This window comes from Delphinus delphis, chromosome 10 (genome assembly GCF_949987515.2).
Source record: "Delphinus delphis chromosome 10, mDelDel1.2, whole genome shotgun sequence".
NCBI lineage: Eukaryota > Metazoa > Chordata > Mammalia > Artiodactyla > Delphinidae > Delphinus > Delphinus delphis.
Window position 1 is genome coordinate 29,636,266 of NC_082692.2, and position 21,078 is coordinate 29,657,343.

The 21,078-nt window shown below is 40.6% G+C and overlaps 1 protein-coding gene across 1 annotated transcript in view; it reads left to right on the top strand.

Moving 5' to 3' along the window:
* Positions 1–21,078, top strand: part of CYP39A1 (cytochrome P450 family 39 subfamily A member 1) — an 83,424-nt gene that overhangs the window by 57,686 nt on the left and 4,660 nt on the right. Inside the window, exons 11-16 of the mRNA XM_060021713.1 lie at positions 4,110–4,197; positions 6,852–7,020; positions 7,754–7,907; positions 8,964–9,141; positions 19,089–19,209; positions 20,508–20,724. Coding sequence (XP_059877696.1) covers positions 4,110–4,197; positions 6,852–6,923 — 160 coding nt within the window. The 3' untranslated portion in view covers positions 6,924–7,020; positions 7,754–7,907; positions 8,964–9,141; positions 19,089–19,209; positions 20,508–20,724. The remainder of the gene's footprint in view (positions 1–4,109; positions 4,198–6,851; positions 7,021–7,753; positions 7,908–8,963; positions 9,142–19,088; positions 19,210–20,507; positions 20,725–21,078) is intronic.

A 21,078-nucleotide genomic window follows, 5' to 3' on the forward strand; every position in this document is an offset into this window, starting at 1 on the left:
TTGGTCCAAAGCCTGAACTATAGTTTTACCTTAAAGGAAATGCAGTTTTCTGATTTTTAAGAATATCACAGGGACTAAAGTTAGTTAAGGAAATGCTTACAGGTTCTAGTGGAAAACTATTTTAATGAACTGATAAACATTAGCTCTATTTCTAATCAAAACATGCGTAGCGTTTCTAAAATAGTTCAACTTGTGCTCTTAAATAGCTTAGGAACTATTTCTTGTTTACATGACTTATTTGCGTGATAGAGGAAATATTCATTGAGGGCCTCTTATGTATAATAATGCTTAAAGAACCTTCATTTTCACATATAAGTATAATTTTTCAGTACAATTTATTCACAAGGTCTGTTGTATTTTCAGGGTCAAAGTCCCAACACTGTCACACGACACACTCAAGCCCCTCGATGAGCCAGTTCCTCGTTTCTTCCTGCTCGGTCCACTCCATTTCTCATCACCTCACCTTCTACAGGGAGTAGACAACTTCCAGGCCCCTAGGCATTCCACGGCCCCTTCCAAGTCTGCGCCTTGGTTACCCTCTGAGTGGAGGGACTTCTTCCCTGCAACAGCCCCACCTACCCTGCCAAATGGTCCGTTGTCCTTATTGCCGGCGCAGTGCCTCTCCTCCAGGGACTGGAGAGGAAGGATGCCAGCCACCTTTTCCCCAGGGGGCTGAGTTCAGAGAGCACTCCCGTCACGGCAAGCTAAAGTTAGAGAAGGGCTGAAAACAGAGTTCTAAGAAAATAGCATTTGTTTGGATAAAGGAGGACCTTCATCCAAAAACTGTTTTATAATTCACAAATGCAAAATTAGCAAGCACTTCTCTAGTGCTGCCAGGTAACCGCTGAATATCGGGAAGTCACTGCTTATTCTACCAAACACAAAATGTCAGTTTAGTGAGCTCATCTAATTTACTTCTAGGAAGGGTGCTAAGGACTGAGAAGGACTGGCTGTTTTATGCAAGCGGGAATGTTCATGTTTCATTTTACATGTGGGTGCTCGTTGCCACCTTTCCCGTTAGAAACGGAATTCGCGGTCTCCATGAAACGCTTTCTTCACAGGACTTTGGAGATAATCACTCTCTTTTCATTATCCTACCCCTTTGGCTACTTCTTCTCAGGCCCCTTTGCTCACCTGCCTCACATTTCTAACCTCCAAATTTTGGGCTGCCCCAGGGCTCTCTCCTCAGATTTCTTAGTTTTTTCTATTTAACTTGCTCCCTAAGTGACTTCATCCTATCCCTTGGCTTTCAATAATTGTCTGAATAGTGATGACTCTGTATGTATATCTCTTGTACCTCCAGCCCTGACTGAATCCCCACCCAAACACCAGGCTCATCCCTAGCCTCCACTCAACATCTCCACTGGATGTCTCCAAGGCACTTGTCTGGAGCCAGCAGCACTGAACAGGTCCAAAAGTGAGCTCCGCAAGTGCTCTTCCATCGGCCTTCCCCACTGCTATATCCTTGCGTTTCCTCAGGCCAAAAACTTGGAGTCGTCCTTGACTCTTTGTGTTTTCCACATCTGTCATGCAAGCCATCAGCCATCCTACAAAGTATATACAGACGCTAACCATGACTATTCCGTCATCCTGGTCCAAGTCACCACTTTCCATTGCCTGGAAGATTATGATGGCTTCCTAATCAGTCTTCTAGCAGCACATTATATTTTATTCTCAATGTAGCAGCCAAATGATCCTTTTTAAAACTTAAGTCAAATTTGTTTAAAACTGTCTAATGGCTTGTCTCACAGAACAAAATGAAATCTTTAATGTGCCCGTAAGGTTAAGGTGATAGTCAGTCATTCTGTAGAGAATCTGAAGAATAAACATTTGGATATATCTTAAGGAAATAGGACATGGTGTGCCCATCACGGGCTGCTTTGAAAAGCTCAAGTCCCAAGGACAACCATCATGGCCAGAAGTGGACATCCTAATTTGTTAGAAGTGTGACAGAAACTTAGTTGTGAGAGATTCTGAACCTGCAAATTAGCAAAATTGCTTTTTATTGGAATCGCTGCTAACTTTGATCTGAATCCATAAAGATTGGGATGTTGTATTTCATGGACATTGACACTCAGTTGGAATGAATTATCTTTAGCATTTCTAAGTAGGCAGGATTAAATTTACATCACAAATATTCGTGAAGAATTGATCTGGTATCCAAGTAGGTCCTAACAACACCTGGAGTGGTCCAGATTTCATTTGAAATAAAATATAGGCAAGATGTTTCAAGAATACCAGCGGGAAGCAAATCTAATTATCTGATATGAATAGCAGATCATTCATGTTCATTCATTCACTCATGCAATCAACAAACATTGAGGATTCAGTGATAAATAAGACATGGTTCCTGCTTTTGTGAAGATGGTAGTCTATAAGGGGAGACAGACATGAAAACAATTAACTGTAATAGAGTGGGCTTGTAGGATAAGGGTGTTAGTTGAGGGATGTTAAAAGTGCCACAGAAGCATAGAAAAGGATGGAAAGGTAAGGAAATTGAATCTGCTTTATGGAGACATCACCTTCCATCATCTATTCATCTATTCAGTCAACATTATTAGGCATCAGCAGAGCCCTCTGCACTGTGTTAAGGCCCAACAATATAACCCCAGGAGAGGGATGGCCAATAGGCAATCAGAGTTCAGTGCAATAGATGCAAAGGCTGAAATGTGCACTGGGAGCCATGGAATGGAGAGGAGGGACACCTCAGCCCAGAAGCAAGAGACCAGGGAATGCCTCCAGTGGAAACTGAGCCTCAGGCAGGGGAAGGGCTTGCAACAGAGAACATCGCCATTCAGGGAACTCAGGTATGCGGTGTGGCAAGAGCACGGGTTTCAAGGAGGAGCTATGGGGGAGAAGAGTCTGGAGAAATAGGGAGGGAGCAGATCTTCAAGGGCTGGCGGTGTTCCCTGTGGCATTTGGAAGGAAATGAGAAGCATTGACAGGTGGTATGTGTGTGTATGTATGCATGTGTGTAAAATGAGGAAACAGTGATAGATTTCTGTTTTAGAGAGTTTACTCTAGTGGGAGAGTGAAGGATAGAGTGGAGAGAAGTGACACTGGAAACAAAGCAACCAATCTGGAAACCCAGGTGATTCAGGAATCCAGAACATAAATAGATGACGAAGACCTACACTGGGGAGCAGTGGAGGGACTGGAGATAGGGGATAAGGAGAGGGACCGGGGAAACATTTGGAAGATAAAACACCTCGGTGCCTAACTGGACAGGAAGGGGAATGGAGAGGATTGGGTCTGTGATGATGAACAGTTTTCTGATGTTGGACCAATCGTACTTATTAGGGACCATTCCCCCTAAAATGGTTTGCCTTCCCTAAGGAGAGCTCAAAACAACCCACTGGCATGCCAGGAGATGTAGCAGAATTCCATTTACCCTTTTCTCGGTTTTTAAATTTCTATGTATATGTGTCTACAAAGTCGACAATAATACGGTTGTATGCTATACAATCTATAAATAAATGGTTATCAATATATTGCAGAGTGTGCTCAAACATTTTATTATGATCAAAAAACTTGGGGACTGAGTGCAGGATTACAAAAGGAAAAAATTTGGTAGTTACGGGGAATTTTAGGTGCCTACAGAACATTTAGGCAGTAATTTCCAGTGGGCAATAAGGGTCTAGATCAGACAGGACTGTCCAATGGAGCTTTCTGTGATCATAGAAAAGTTCTAAATACGTACTGTTCAGTATGGTGGCCGGTAACCACTTACGGCCATTGAGCACTTAAAATGTGGTGAGTGCAACTGAGGAACTGAAATGTTTTATTTTGATAAATTTGAATTTATTTAAATAACAGCCGCATGTAGCTACCGGTTACCGTATTAGAAAGGACAGATATAAAACTTAGGAGAGAGACCTGGGATCTCATTCATTAAGTGCTTCCACTGGCTAAGCATTTTACATACATTTTAAAGCAATGTGATCATCCCAACTACCCGTCTTTACTCTATCCTTTTAATAGTAAAAGTTTATACTGCAAAGAAGAGCACGTTTGCTGTGAAATATGTGTAATTTATAGATATTCTTTATTGGTAGATATTTATGCATCTTTTACAACCAAGCACCAATTTTATTTTCTTTTTCTTTCAGGTGGCTGGCTCTGTTGGAGATTCAAATATTTATTATTTTAATATTGTATTATTATGACTGTAGTCTTCTAGACCCATTGCCAAGACAGGTAAGTGTTTTCAGAATTTTGAATAGCATGACTTTCTAATTTGATATAAACTCTAACTCTTTGGTTTTCATTACTGGGGATGAGCTGACTGATTTCCTCACTTAGACTCATCTTAACAGATGATCTCTGCAGACTGAGAAGGTACTCCCTTAATTCCAGGTCAATTCTATGTGCCCCATTATCACAAGACCAGGACCTAATAGTAGCATTTCCACCACTTAGTGTTAGGAGCTCCTCAATGAATTTACCAATTTTAACCCTTTTCTCAGGGTAAAATAGACATGGCCTTGATGCTGGGCTTGTTTCCCTAGAAAGGCATGTCTCTGGGTCCAAAAGTGAACCGTGAGTTTTGGAGGCAAGTCAGAACCCTTAGTCCATTTGGAAAGCAATGGCACAAAGGAAATTAACCCACAGTAGAAACAGTGAACATAAATGAAAAGGCCATGACCTTTTCTGACCTCTGACCATTGGATATCTCAATCATTTAACTCCTCTGTGTTGCTGTGGTTCTGTTCTCTTAGACCAATGGCCCTCAAACTGGTGTGAGCATCAGAATTACCTGGGATGGGGGGTTGTTAGAACATGGAGTCCTGGGCCCTAGCCCTAGAGTTCTTGATGAGTATATCTAGGGAGGGGCTTGAGAATTTCTATTTCTGACAAGTTCTGGGTACTGCTGATGCCTCACTTTGAGGACCACTGTCTAGGAAACAAGGGAAAGTTCCATTTAATTCCAAATGTTTGGAAGTCCCTTTGAAAACTCTGGATAAAAAGGTGTTATTTAAACTGAGGGTGAAGTGGAGAAATTAAGTATTGCAACCTCAGGGCTATTCACATAGCATTTTGTGCTATGATTTACTCTTGATTATTAAGGGCTAATATATGGAGGGATAAACTCTTGGGTGACATTTCAGTAGAAATTCTGTAAGTGTATAAATGACACAGAACATATTATATTACTCACACATATGCACATTTCAGCACTTTGCCTTGATTTCTTTTACACTTCTATTTTGAGTACGAGCAACAGTGATAAAGAGCTCTCAAAATCTGATGATGAAAGGGAAATCAAAACACCCTTCACAAAGGTTTTCCTCTGAGTACAGTTTTGTTGGCAAAATGAAGATTGAGGCCAGGATTTACAGGCACCAAATACTAGTTTCTGATCCTCCGAGTTAGATGTCACAATTTTGCCCACGACTGACTCAGCATCGAACTATTTTCCCACCAGCAAGAAGACACAGGAATGCCTTTTCACATTAGAAGGATGTCATTTGTCAAAACCATGTGACACCGAACTCTGGAGATCAGTCATTTTGACCAGATCCTGAGGCAGGATTTTTCCCAGCACTTTCTTCCTAGCTAGGAATTCTATTAGTTGTATTTATTATACTTTTTTTAATTTTAATTTTTTTGAAGATATTCACCATGTATTTCTTCTTTAGGTCTTTCTTTTTTAAAATTTATTTATTTTTATATTTATTTTTGGCTGTGTTGGGTCTTCATTTCTGTGCGAGGGCTTTCTCTAGTTGCGGCGAGCAGGGGCCACTCTTCATCGCGGTGCGCGGGCCTCTCACTATCACGGCCTCTCTTGTTGCGGAGCACGGGCTCCAGACGCACAGGCTCAGTAGTTGTGGCTCACGGGCTTAGTTGCTCCGCGGCATGTGGGATCTTCCCGGACTAGGGCTCGAACCCGTGTCCCCTGCATTAGCAGGCAGATTCTCAACCACTGCGCCACCAGGGAAGCCCCTATACTTTTTTTAAAAAACATACATCCTATTTCTGTTTGGACCCTACTAAGAATATTTTTCAAAGAAATGTTACTTCAGTTTGTAAAAAATACAAGTCTGAGAGAATTCTCATCTCAAAGGGCATTTCATTTCACAGTTTCTATTTTAGAAAGATCAATTAAAATTATTTAATTATTGGACTTATGTTACCAAGTTGTGAAGAAAGCAGGTGATCAAAAAATACAAGAAATGACCTTCCAATTACCAGGCTCTTGTAGGAGGGGGATGAGTTGCCAGGGCATGTTCCAGACACTGTGTTGTCAAGTGCAGGGAAATCACAGGACTTGGAAACCAGCTCCCCCAAAGGAATATACTTGCCACAAGAGCAAAACCCCACACACATTCACCCCTTGTTCATAACCAAGACATAACATAACGTATCAAGAACATCTGGAACCACAAAAGATCCTTATGGAAAATTGTGATCTTAGGTCCCCTGTAATAGTGGTTCGCAACACCAACACCATGTTATCTTATGAACATCTATAACATGTGGCATAGAGGTCTCACCCAGCGATTATACATGAAGTGTCACAGATTGGGGGCCAGGAATGTAGAAAGAGCTTTTATTAAAGGGTATCCTCTTTATCCGGATATAAAGTGAAAGGTGGGTGGCAGGCCCATAGCACTGTGGTATGTGAAACTGTGAAGAGGCTGCTATTAGAATAAGGGAATTGCCTCCTTTGCTGTCCCTTGAACGGAAGGCTAAAATTGATGCTTGCCATGGAGAACTCATCAAGCAAAACCTTCCAGTCTTCCAAACCTAAACTCTGTACGTTTCAGGAACAATCACATTGAATAAACTTTAGGTCCAAACTGTTGGCTTATGTCCCTTAACTTCTATATTTTCTGCATTTCTGCTTTTAGAGTTCTCTCCATTTGGTGGGTGTCCAGCAGCCGGAAGGACAATGCCGAATTCAACTTAAACGAAGAAAATGACGTCTGCTGGGCCTAAGGAGGGCCAAGGCCTTCTTGGAGGAGTGATTGCCCCCCATCCTCTAGCCTGGCAGCACCGAGACCTGAGTTTGACTGAAACGTATCACTTAATTTTGTTTAAGGATTTAGTTCAAGACAAGGTCCAGATGGGATGTGTGTTTGGTATCTCACGAGTAGACCAAGAATCTGACATCATTCTATATCTATTGATATAGAGACCCCAATACAGGGTTTATAGAAAATGTTTCCATGATCCAAAAAAGAGGCACTTATTAAGAAGTTGGAATTTGGTTTCATGCATTACTGTATCAAAACTTTAAATAGAAATAATGTCACTTGAATGAAAATTTTACTATATTAAATTTACTGTGAAGACGACATACTTAAACTTCTATTTTGTAAAAGGCTAAAAGTCTTAGACTCTAAAAAGTATTAAATAATGATTTCTGGAAATTTTCTATTTTTCTTAATATGATTCTTAACTCTAGCAATTGAAATTCTTAAACCGCTATTAATATAACTCTTTATTCAACATGTCTAACACTAAAAGTATGAATAATATGATAGCTTTCTAACACCTGTGAGGTCAGGGATCATGTCTGACACTCATTTCTACACTCAGCTATGCCTAGAACAGCACCTTCTCTATAGGACATATTCAATATATGTTATGTTGATTAGTGTACTGATTTGTATTTTAGTTAAGATAAAGGGACTCCTTTGACTCAAGGTGTTTGTAATTGTAGTTTGAGATAATATTTTTCCTAATTTATAGAAACTCAAATTAAATGATGTGTCAAGGCAAATAACAACTTTTCCATCTATTACTTAAGACTTTTGCCTGAAACACTTACTATGAAATCCAGAAAAGAAATCCTATCATGTTCAGGGAAAATATATGATACTAATAACAGCATGATCGATGATGTCATGATTTGTCCTCTAACAGTCAATGAAATGCCGCCTGCCTCCTTGATTTCACAGTAAGTAAGTTTTGGAGTGCGTGTTGTTCTCTGGATTATTTGCTCCCCTGTGCGAGAATTATCTGGTGGGGTTGATAACGATTGCTTAGTCATCTATTTCCTACCAACGAGCAGATGACTCCCTAGGAGAAAATTAAGTACTTTGGAATGCATTAACTCTCCAGGACTAATACAGTGATTTTGAAGCTTAGCTAGCAGTTTACAGCATAGCTTAGCAGGCGCGGAGGTCTGGAGACTGAAGGGGCTAAAGAAAGCAGTTTAGAATCCACAGGAGATCTGAGAACGGCAGACAACTACCTGGCCGGTTCTTCTAAATATGGCAGGTGTGTTCCCAGGGAAGGCTTGCCCTCCCCCAAGCAGCTGAGGCTCACAGCCATACACTGTATTTGCAAATAATAAACACTTGAGTTGAATTTGCAGACCCTCAGGGCAGTGTTTATTTCCTTATTATTGCTTGGTAAGGATGAACCTTAGCTGACAAGTTCATGCACTTTAAAAAAACAGTGCAGATGCAGGAGGTCTACTGACCTTTGAAATGATACATGGTGAGATGAATATACTTGGAGGTCCCTATTTCTTTTTATTTGCCTAGCCTGGGATTCTATATTTTGTATATTAATAAAATGTATATTCATATATATATGTAAAAATACATACATTGGTATACATTTATATGTGTTAACTTGAGTTTTCCAGAAAGCAGAGTCTGAGACAGACTTGTGTGCAGTGCAGATAGTTGACTTGAGACGTGCTCCCAGGCGGCAGAAATAAGGGATCGGAAAGAATACACCATACTTGAGTTACGTTATCAAGGTAGATGTCCTAGTCCCTATTTCAGAGGACAAGCAATGAGGGGTGGGGGGACCACGTTCAAGTGTGGGCACGTGAGGGGTGGCTGGAGCGCTGGTTAGGTGACGAGCATGGAATTCTCAGTGTAGTTTTGATCATGTTTTAATACAAATGTGAGTTCACCTATATGCAGAACATCCTTGTGCAGGTAGCCGTCATGGCATGTGTAATAATTAAAAGTAACCCTCTTTCTTCTCTTGTCCCCCAACAGGCAGGGGCACAAATTATAACTTCATTTTTACCTGGCAGCCTGAAACAAGGAAGAGTTCACGTATTTACTGACAGAATTGCAGAACTAAATGGTGGTGCCCTTGGAAACTTGTAATTAAAGCAGGAAATGTGGAAGGAGGGGCCATTAAAACTTAAATTAGGAAGTCACCTGCTGAAACGTAAGTGTAAGCATTTAGTTAGAGTTTCGTACTCATGAAAAGGCACGTCCTTTCAAGATTTTAATGTGGAAAAAAAAGGAAGTGTCTTAGTCTATTCAGGCTACTGTAACAAAATACCATAGACTGGGTGGCTTATAAACCACTGAAATTTATTTCTCACAGTTCTGAAGGTGGGGAAGACCAAGGTCAAGGTGCCAGTATGGTTGAGTCCTACTAAGACCCTCTTCCTGGTACAGTCAGTAATTTCTCTATGTCCTCACGCGGTGGAAGGGGTGAGGGGTCTCTTATAAGAATAACCATCCCATTCATGAGGGCTCCACCCTCGTGACCTAGTCGACTCCAAAAGGCCCCACCTCCTAAACCATCAACTTTGGGAGGATTCAACATGTGAACTTGGGGAAGGCACAAACATTCAGACCATAGCAGGAAGTAATCCTCCACAGTTGTTTAACTTTCTAAGTAGAGTAGTAGAGGTCTAGCTATATATTTTGCTCTGAAGGAGGGCCCTGGACAGCACTTGGAAATGCAGATGAATCCTGCTCTTGGGGGCCCCCCATCTCTTGATGAAGCAGCCAGGAGCCTGGGATTGTCTCTGAGAGCATCCACACAGGAGTGGACCATGACACCTGGCTTTCATCAGCATAGCATCTTTTGTTTTCAAAACGTTTTTAGAATAAATGTCCCCATATTTCTCCATTAATGTTGGGTTTGGGTAATTAAAATGAACTTATTAGAGTTTTGTTGTTAGTTTTTAAATCTTATTTTTTGGTATTTTAATTAATGGCTATGGGTGGTTACTGATAAGGGTACAACTTCTATAAACTATTTATTTTCCTGATAAGATGCCTATTACATTTCTAGAAACCAATAATGTGGGCTTCTATCACTTGAGCAATTACTGTGAGTCAGGCACTTTGCTAAGCCCATTTCACTTACCCACTTTTATTCTCACAATAATCCGGTGTGTCAAGGTGGTTTCTGTTATTATCATCCCTGTTTTACAAATGACAGAAATCGAGCTTGGAGAGACTGGGTGACATACTTCAGGTCACCCAGCTAGGAAGTGGCAGAGGCAGGATTTGAACCCAGGGAGCCTGGCCCCAAAGCATGTCCTCATAACACTAAATAGTGCTACATCCTTCTTAAAGAGAAAATTGTTACCCACAAGAGACAGCACCATTGACTTTGTTGTCATCATAATCTACACTCTGGGTTCTCTCTTAAGTCTTAGAGAAAAAGTGGCTAATTCGTTGTATAACCTACATTACAAATGGAAAAGGACTCCTGTTGTATGCCAGTTTCCTTCCTCCTGAGCTTCCTTCTCTGAAAGCCCCCAAATACCGCCCCCTCCTTGTGAGAATTATGCAGTAGACCAGCCTAGGATGAGATCTAGCAGATGTGAGAGGGGCCATTCACTCTTTGAAGAAAAATATCTGATAAAAATGCATCTTTTTAGTGAGGGCATATAAATGTAAATGTTGAACAAACGTTATAAATTCTAACGCTGTATTCTAGCATGCACTGTCTATTCACAGCAATGAGCTTTTTTTTTTTTTTTTGAGCAGTGTTTTACCTTGTTCCTTCACAAAAATAGCCCTGGTCATTAGAGACCCAGTAGGCCATAGAGTAAGGAATATATATGGATTTTTCTCTTCTGGCAGAGACAGGAACTAGATGAAATCTGAACAGTCTTAGTTCAAGCTTTGTCTTCAGGTGACTTGGAATTTGCAGAAGAAATAACCTTTGGGGAAGGTTATTAACTCATGTAAGAGATGTTGAACAATTATTTTGAAAAGCACTTAAGGGAAGGGGAGTGATGTTTACTTCAGATGCCTGTAGACTCCCCTTTGATTTTTATTGCTGTCGTTGCTGGAGGGGAACATGTTAGAATCATAATACAGAAGGAGAGAGATCAGCCTAACATCCTGGCTTTGCTGCTTAAGAAGCTGAAATCCAAGTGGGAGAAATGTCATGTTATGTGCACTTGTTCGATGTTCCACGACTAGCGAAGACAACCCTCTGGGTGAGGTGGTTTAAATGAATGATTCTTTGAAGACAGAAAAAATGGAACAAATGAGTAAATTTCCAACTTCTTTTGGCAGCAAAACTTTTCTTCCTACAACACATTAGTTTATAGATCTCCAGGACAAAAGCAGATTAAAGCTGATAGATCCAATTCAGCATTTAGTTGAGTATACTTCATTGTTTGCAGAATGCATTACACACCTCCGCAGAGCCCTAGGGGTCAAAGAAGCACATATTGAAAAACACTGAACTAGATAAACCTTGAATGTTAGGTGCTTCCCCAAATTTCGCAGTGTCTTGACAGTTTCACGGGGTCATGTGACCAATTGGGGCCAATGGGATATAAGTAGAATGATGAGTGGCGATTCCAAGCTGAAGAAGGACATCAGGATATATACTGTCTTTACTTCCCTCGTCCCCTGATGTTGCGATGGAGGAGACATGCAGCAACAAGAAGGCAGAGCCTCCACCAGCCTGAGACCCTGAGTGTCAGTGAGGAGGAGAGAGCCCCTCCCATTGTCTGCACTGGCTGTACAGCGTGAGCAAGAGACACGGATGTTTGCTAGCACAGCATAAACTAGCCTATCCGAACAGCCTCAGAAATGGAATTCTCTAGTTCCTGTTCTTCTTTTTTTTGCCTTTAGTCTTCTTTAATCTCATATCTTTCAGAGGAATACACAGTTGCAGCGTGCTGCATTCCAGCTCAAGGGTGGCAGTGGCTTATACTAAACTGACTTCACGGATATGCTATGCAGTAACATTTTTTACGGTCGTAACACTGCAGTCAAAATTATATTTTGGCTGCTGTCCTTTATTTTCTGAGCAATCAATTGGCTTATTAAATAGAAAAGGGTTCCCACACAAAATAATTTCTAAGTGAGTCACATAGGTTATTAACTCGTGTAAGAGACGTTAAACAATAACAACCAGTTTATGTTGAGCACCTTCTGTGTATGAGGTAATTATAGGGAATAGAGCGTAGAGGTTCAGTATAGAAAATTTGATATCCAATAACTTGCATTCAAAATCCAACTCCACTATTTTCTGATTGTGAGGCTTTTTGCAAGTTACTCCTCTCCTTAAGCCTCGGGACTACAGTGAAGCAAATAAGGCCCACTCTTTAAGGTTGCTATGGCTTGAATTCGTACTCCAGTACAAAGTCGAGCCATGCTAAGTACGGACCAAGTAACATAATATTATTGATTGGGTGACTTTAACCAACTCTATCATCAAGACCGAAATTTTCTTTCTGTTTTATAAAAAAAGTCTTATTAGATCACTAATAATTTCTTATGCAAAAGTGTAAGAACAGGAAAAATATTTAGTTCTATTAGAATATGGTGCTCGATTGAATGGTAATCAGGACTATTATTTTAAATTGCTCTCTCCCTTCATTTAATCACCTCAATATGAAATGTTTGTCTAAAAGCAACCAGGGATTTATTCTTTCCCCTTCAATCTGTTAACCAGCCATTGTGTATTTAATTAATTTGGTTCATGGATTGCATTAAATATCTTCCATCACATCTAATGTAATATTCCTTATCTGTTCATTAACACATGAGTCTAACCATAGCAGAACTAACTAGTTTAACAGAGATTATTTTCTTCCACTTTTAAAAGTAAAGAAAATAGCAATTCAAAACTGGAACAAATCCAGTTGATGTCCAAAGCTCTCTGAAGTAGGGGATAGGTAGGAAACTATTGTATAAAAGAAAGAATAATTGTTGTGCTGTGGGAAGATACAAGTTCAAATTCTAGCTTTGTCCTTCAGTTTCGTATAATAATGAGCAAATCAGTTCAGATCTTTGAGCTTCAGCTTCTTCACAAGTTAAGCATCATACTATACTCTTAATTCAGAAGACTATGTGTGGGATAGCTGGATTTTCACATGCAAAAGAATAAAGATGGACCCCTATCTCACACCATATACAAAAATAAGCTCAAAATGGAGCAAAGAACTAACTATAAGATCTAGAAAATTCCTAGAAAACACAGGTATAAATCTTCATTACCTTGGAGTAGGCAACGTTTTCTGAGATATGACACTAGAGGCACATACAACAGGATAAACTGGACACCATCAAAATTAAAAACATCTTTGCCTCAAAGGACACCATCAAGAAAGTGAAAAGTGTGCTATGTGTGCTGTGCTATGGTGTGAATATGTGTGTCCATCCCCCCCGCCCAAATTCATAGGTTAAAAACCTAATGCCCAAGGTGATGATATTAGGAGGTGGGGCTTTGGGGAGGTAATTAGCTTCACGAGGGCAGAGCCCTTGTGAATGAGATTAGTGCCCTTTATAAAGTGCCTCTTATAAAAGAGGCTCCAGAGAGCTCCCTCACCCCCTTCCACCATGTGAGGACACAGGGAGAAGTCAGCCATGCGCCATCCAGAGGACAGCCGTACTGGCACCCTGATCCCAGACTTCCAGCCTCCAGAACTGTGAGAGATAAATTTCTGTTGTTTATAAACCACTCAACTTACAGTATTTTGTTCTAGCGACCAAATGGACTAATACAAGATCAGAGAAAATTCTGCAAATCGTACATCTGAATGGGGACTTGTACCTAGAATACATAAGAACAATTCCAACTCAATAATAAAAAGATGACCCATTTTAAAAGTGAGCAAATTATCTGAATGGACAGTTCTCTGATGAAGACATAAAAATAGCCAATAATTACATAAAAAGATACTCAACATAACTGTCAGAGGAATGTAAATCAAAATAAAAATGAGATACTACTTCACACCCACCTGGATGGTTATCATCAGAATGACAAGTGTTAGGATATGGAGAAATTAGAATCCTCATAATGCTGACAGGAACGTAAAAGGTGCAGTTGCTTTGAGAAACAGTCTGGCAGTTCCTCAAGTGGTTAAGCACAGAGTTACCATATGATCCAGAAAGTCCAGTCTCAGGTATATACCGAAGAGAATTGAAAACAGATGTTCAAACCAAAATTTTACGCAGATGTTTACAGCAGCACTGTTCATAAGAGCCAAAACATAGAAACCACCCAGATGTCCATCAACAGACGAATGGATAGATAAAATGTAGTATTTCCATACAACGGAATATTATTTGGCAATAAAAAGAAATGAAGTACTGATAAATGCTACAACATGGATGAACCTTGAAAAATTTACACTAAGTGAGATGCCAGACACAAAGGACTGCATATTGTATGATACCATTTATACGAAATTTCCAGAAAAGGCAAATCCACAAAGAGAGTAGAGTAGTGTTTGCCTAGGGCTCTGGGGTATGGGATGATTGAGCAAGTGATAGCTATAGGGCATAGGGTTTCTTTGGGGGAGTGATGAAAATGTTTTAAGTGGACTGTGGGATAGTTGCACAGCTCTGTGAACATACTAAAAGCCATGACACTTTACATGGGTGGCTATGTGTTATGCCAATTATAGCTCAGTAAAGACTATTTTTAAAAGGCTATTACGGGGAATTCCTTGGTGGTCCAGTGGTTAGGACTCCACGCATTCACTGCTGAGTGCCTGGGTTCAATCCCTGGTCAGGGAACTAAGATTCCGCAAGATGTGTGGTGCCGCCAAAAAAAAGGAAAAAGGCTGTTGTGAAAAATAATCAGTATGATAAGCTTAACTCTTAGAACTCAAGGCCCAACATGCAACTTTTTAAATACTCTGTAAAGCATCACAATTCTTGATTCTGAGGCCCTGTTCTTTTGGGCCAGCTGTAAATTCTCTATGAATAATTAATTCGGAGGCCCTCTATCCTCCCAAGCTTCAGAGTAGAATTAGGGATGATATCTGATGCTTAGAAAAATGGGCAAGTGCTCCTCGTCAGCAATGTTGTTGTCCACTGAAATCCCATAACTTCCTGCATTTTCTGTGCCTCGCTCAGCATGGCTAGGACTTTGGAGCCTGTGTTTCCTTCTGCCTGGACTCCCTGGGCCTCAGATCTCCATCAGACTCCGGTCCCCAGGACTCGGCCATCTCACCCCTCACCAGCCTAGGGACCAAGCTTCACTGTGGTGTCCCCGAAACTCACTTCTACTTGTTCTTAAAGAATTGGCCTTGATGGCTCATAAAACTCACAACCTAGCTAAATTTTAAGGACAGAAATGGCTTAAACTTAAAAAATTTCCAGGAAGTGATGAGAAAGAGTTACATTCCATTTTTCTGGTACAGCAAAGAAAAGAACAAAGAGAACAGTTAAATTGCTAGATTAGAGCATTCTGGAGGTTTATATATACCTTGATATAATGATACCATGAGTTACAGATAATAATAAGTTAATGCTAATAATAATAAAAATAAACATACATTAATTGAGTCTGTGTTTGGCATGGTGTAAGCACTTTCCATGCTTTACCTTTCTTCTGTCAAGAAGAACAAATAAGAGCGACACTCAGTAAGGAAATATTGATTTTGGGCCTCAGTTCCAAGAAATGTGACAAACTAATTCATAAAATAAGCATCCTGAAATTGTTTACAATACTTTATTGAGGACATTGGCTAAGACACCAGGGATGCTTGCTGTATAGTTGCTTACACTGGTGAAAATAGGAAAGAGCATTTTGCTTTTCAGTTCATTTACCCATCAAAAGAAATGGAAGCAGAGTTTTCACTTAAGAAAAAGAGCTTGCAAGGCAATGTTTTTCTTTGCAACCCTCGACAGAGATCATCCACTGTCTCATGGAGAGAGCCCAGGATAAAGAAGGGAGGGCCTTCCTGGACTGGACAGTGGGGCTTAGAAGCAAAAGCTCTAAAACTGAGTCCCAGTTGCACAGCTGAGTCATGCCTTCTGGGCCTTTTGTTCTCCTCTGCAGCATGAGAAGGCTGGCCTAGACTAGAGAAGCCACAAGACCCTCCACATGCCTCATGTCCTCTGATTGCTCTGCACACACGGTTGTGCAATAAACATTGCATTAGTAGGTGCCTATTAAAGGCAGACTTTGTGGAGTAAATAAGCCCCAGCTATAGGCCTTTCTGAATCTTTTGTCATAAAGGAGATGAAGGGCAGAGTAGCTTGGAGCAGTGGGAAGAATCCTGACTCTAGGCTCAAACATCTCCGTCCCAGTTCTGGCTCATGCTCTTATGAGCTCTCTTACTCCTTGACCTCTCTTGGCCACAGTTTCCTAGCCTATAAAACAGGGATAATGATAATAGCTGCCTTACCCTAGTGTTTAGGACGATTCACTTTGTGAACTCCGTTGCCTATCAAGTATCATACAGTTACGAGATTCAACCGTGATAAAGACATGTCTGGATCAACTTCCCCGCCCCTGTGCTTCAATTTTCACTGTAGCTCTCAGCACTGTTAGACCTAGGAAATGTCTAGCTGTCATTCCGGGGAAACTCAATTGTGCTTTTCTCCAGTAGCTGTAAGCACCGCCCTCTGCTTTTCCTGTCACAGTTGTCCTGACCCTTCCTTGCAGTTTCAGGCAAACAAGGCTCATATCTGAGCCCCACATACTTCATATTCTCCTCGGCCAGCTTGCTGTGAACAACTTCAGTTCTTTTCTAACTTAAATTTTCAAGGTTTCTATCTCCCCTTCTTTCTCTTGTGGAAGAGGCCACAGCGAATCCTGGAACCTTCTTCTCCACGAAAATGCTCTTTGTGGGGAGATAAAGACCAAAACCCAACATACAAGACAAAAAACCTTGTCTAGCCTCTGAGTTGCATTTTCAGCATTCTTTTCCCATGTAGTGTTAATTTGTCATCAGTCCAAAAGGAGAAACAAGTCCAAAATAAAAAAGTAAGGCATTATCCTCCACAGGTCAGGGTCTGAAACATAAATGGAGTACACTTCATAAAAATGTTTCTAGATGAGCCTCCAAACTACAATCCAATTTGAAAGACTCTACCTGTTGAGATTTTGCTGAGCTTTTCCTATATCATAATATGTCATGCAAGATGACTTCATGGAAAGCCAGAAACTACTTTTGAGGATATTCATCCATTCATTCATTCATCGGTTCACTCATTTATTCATCACCAAAAATGAACCAAGAGAGTGCCAGGCACTGGGCAAAAAAAAAAAGAGGGAGAGCCACACCCTGCCCTCAAGAATGTCCTTATTAGGAGTTAGACTGTCTCCCTCCCAAGAGCCCTTCTAATATGATGTATCTATTACAATCCTATGACATAGGTACTAACAGTATCTTCATTTTTCGAAAGAGGAAACTGAGGCACAGAAGGGTTGAGTAATTTCCTACGTCACACAGGGAGGAGGCAGAGAGCCAGGATTCGGCCCAGGCATTTTGGATCCAGGACCTGTGCTACTAACTGTCTTAGCTTCCTCTTCCATAGTCAACTGTCAGTGCTTTCCCTCAAAGGAGTGAGTCACACAGAGTTTTCAGATAGTATGTTGAAGGCTTTCAAATCCCCCCACCTCTATCTAAACATCAGGTAGACAGTCATCTCTTCCAGTACTTTATAAGCCCAAACATATCTGAGACCTTTTAAATCTCATGCAGCAGTGTTGTGTACTAAGAGGATGGTTTCGTGCCTTTTTAGTTCTTACTTGAAAAATCTGTTTTCCCTAAATCTTTTCACACTTCCTATCACTGCCATCATTGGGAGGAAAAACATAATCAGAGGAAGGAGAATTAAACAGTAATAAAAAGCATTCACATTGTCTAGCTTGTTAGCCCTGTTATCAAGATGCTTCTGTGATTTCACGCTGAAAATATCTACCGAACTCCATCAACATTCCATGGACCCACAGGATCAATCTCCCGACTCAATGTGTGATAGACGGCAAGTGTCGTAAATGCTGCAAAATCTGGATACGTTTCCAACAAAACAGCTACCAGTCAGCAATGACTAGCATTTATAAGGCTTGAGAGTGTAGCTGGGGGGTGGGGGGGAAGCACATTCAACCTTATTCTCCCAGGCAACTAGTTTCTATTAAATATTTTTCCTATCAGTATATTTCACCTGTCTTTTCAACAGTCATCCATTGCCATAATTGAGAAGATTTTTATCTAAGAAGAAAAGAATGGATCAATATTAGGCAAGCTAATGAAATAAAACATCACTTTGATAGACCAAATATGAGGAAAAAATGAACCATCTCAATGGATTTTGAAAAGGCATTCAATACTATTATTTCCATTATTGATTTAAATAAATTATTTTAAATTAAGAAAAGAATGTAAAATAACTCATTGATAATTTTTATACTGATTACATGCTGAAATGATAATATTTTGGGTACCTTGGGTTAAATAAAATATATTTTTAAAATTAAAAAAAAACAGTCATCCATTACCCCCACCAACACACACACACACACACACACACACACACACACACACACACACACACACAGAGATACAACACATCTTACTGGGACTTTCTGAAATATAGGGCATGCACCCTTATTATGAGATTAAATGAATACATTTAAAAGCAGAAAATGATAGAAAATAATAGACCCTCACTAACCTCAGTGGATGCTGAAATAACTGCTGCTATCAAAATCCAAGAGTGGCTGAAGAGTTGTGTCACCCCTCAGTGGTGGGCATCAAATCCACGTCTTCTAGAACGCAAGGGAAGTTCTATCATCTGAAGCTGCCCTCAGCCTTTTTTAATGTTGTGATCCACATCTTCTTTCATGCTGGAAAGGCAAAAGTAGGAACTGCAGAGCCCTTGCTTTGTGTCTTTTCCCTTCATACAAGTGCCTCTTTCTGTTATCTCTGGTTTTCCTTTGCTGAGCCATTTCCAATCTCCACTGACACCTTCAGAAACTTTTCCCCAACTGTGTTCCTTTCCTCTTGGGAACAGAGCAGCATTGCATTTCCCAGCCTTCCTTGCAGTTGGGCGTGGCCATGTGACTAAGTCCTGGCCAATGAAATGTGGACAAAATTGATACATCACTTCTAGGCCTATTAAAAACCGTCTGTGCACCACTTTGTTCTCTTCCTCCATCAGGGTGTCAGTGAATGGCTCTGAGTCCCTCAGGGATGGTGGAGCCATGGATGGAAGATGTCTGGGTCGCTGAATGACTGTGCGGAGAAGCGTGACCTCCTCCCAGCCCAACGCGCATTGAAATGTAAAGATAGTACATAATATTACTCAGCCATAAAAAGAAACGAAATTGAATTATTTGTAGTGAGGTGGATGGACCTAGAAACTGTCACACAGAGTGAAGTAAGTCAGAAAGAGAAAAGCAAATACCGTATGCTAACACATATATATGGAATCTAAGACAAAAAAAAAAAAAAAGGTCATGAAGAACCTAGGGGTAAGATGGGAATAAAGACACAGATCTACTAGAGCATGCACTTGACGATATGGGGAGGGGGAAGGGTAAGCTTTGACAGAGTGGCATGGACATATATACACTACCAAACGTAAAATAGATAGCTAGTGGGAAGCAGCCGCATAGCACAGGGAGATCAGCTCGGTGCTTTGTGACCACCTAGAGGGGTGGGATAGGGAGGGTGGGAGGGAGGGAGATGCAAGAGGGAAGAGCTATGGGAACATAGGTATATGTATAAGTGATTCACTTTGTTATAAAACAGAAACTAACACACCATTGTAAAGCAATTATACTCCAATAAAGATGTTAAAAAAAAAAAGACAGTACATAATAAAGTTTTACAGCGTTAAACCACTAAAATTTTGGGATTGTTAGTTCTGCCAAATAACCAGCACTTTATGTTTACATAAGAATTGTGTAACATAATTGAAATGCTGTGCTGTCCTTGGAATCAGATTTAAATAAGCTTCAACATCACTTGAAAATTATTTCTGTTACCATGCCATGAAGAAAACCAAACTAAGTTTTCTTAGTTTGGAGTGCAAATACCATAAAATGAAATGAAACAAAATGAATTTAAAGCAGATTAAAATTTAATTTGATTTGATTTTCTGTATTTCATCCATCAACAGATGAGATGGCGAGATATCTCTATATACTTTTCAAATGTTTATGTTCTTCTTACATGGGTCTTCCAGAACTTGTTTATATGGGTCCCAATGATCCTGTTTTTGTAATTCTGAGCTCCTACTTCAGAAAGTAGTTTTATATTTAATTCAGTATTTTTGATTGTTGCTAAGCGTCCACTTAGTCCAAATTAATAATAACACAAGCACTGGCTTCAAAAGCTGAAAACAGGATGGGTTGGAGTGCGGGCACTAGAGTTACTTCCCTCTGATTTGGAAAAACCAGAGGCTTTGCCTGTGAACCCCCAGAACAATTTTTTTTCTATTTTTTTTCTTCTTTACTAGGAGATTCTGGTCTACTAAAGAAGAGAGTACAAGTGCAAAGTTGTGATTGTTAAGTGGTCAGAGGTTCATTAACTCCTTTCCAATTCTTATTCTAAAAAAAAAAAAACTCATTTGCAGAAGGGAAACACCTGGCAGGCGAAGAAGGCTGATAGAGTTGGGACTGGGCTGACCACGGGCATGGAAGGAAAAGAAATGACTGCGTGTACTCATTCCAGTCAGTGGAACCTGCAAGCAAAGCCAAGGAACCTGCAAGCAAAGCCAAGGATCTCGGGAGAGACACTTGTAGGCACACGAGCCCAAAGACAGCTACCAAACCAAAAGACTGAGCAATGAAGTAAGTTCAAGGTTAACAAAGGTATGTATGATCATGGCACAAGCTTAGGGAAAATCTCAGGCTGGGTGTGTTGAGCCCACCCAAGTCCCAAGTCTGAAACCTTCCCTTACCAGTTAGCTCCATCCTGCGAGCGTGATGGGCCCCCTGGGGCTCAAGAGTGCTGTGAGCATAGGCATGCTGGCGGCAGAGAACAGGGCAGGGGATTCTCCACACAAGGCAAGTCAAACTTGGCTGAAAAAAAGCCACGGAGCTCAAATGAGATCTCACCTGCTAACTGATAAACAGTGATCGTGCTGACTGCCGCTAAGGAACGTGTTCATCCTATGCCAGCCATAAGGACAGCTAGTGCGGCCC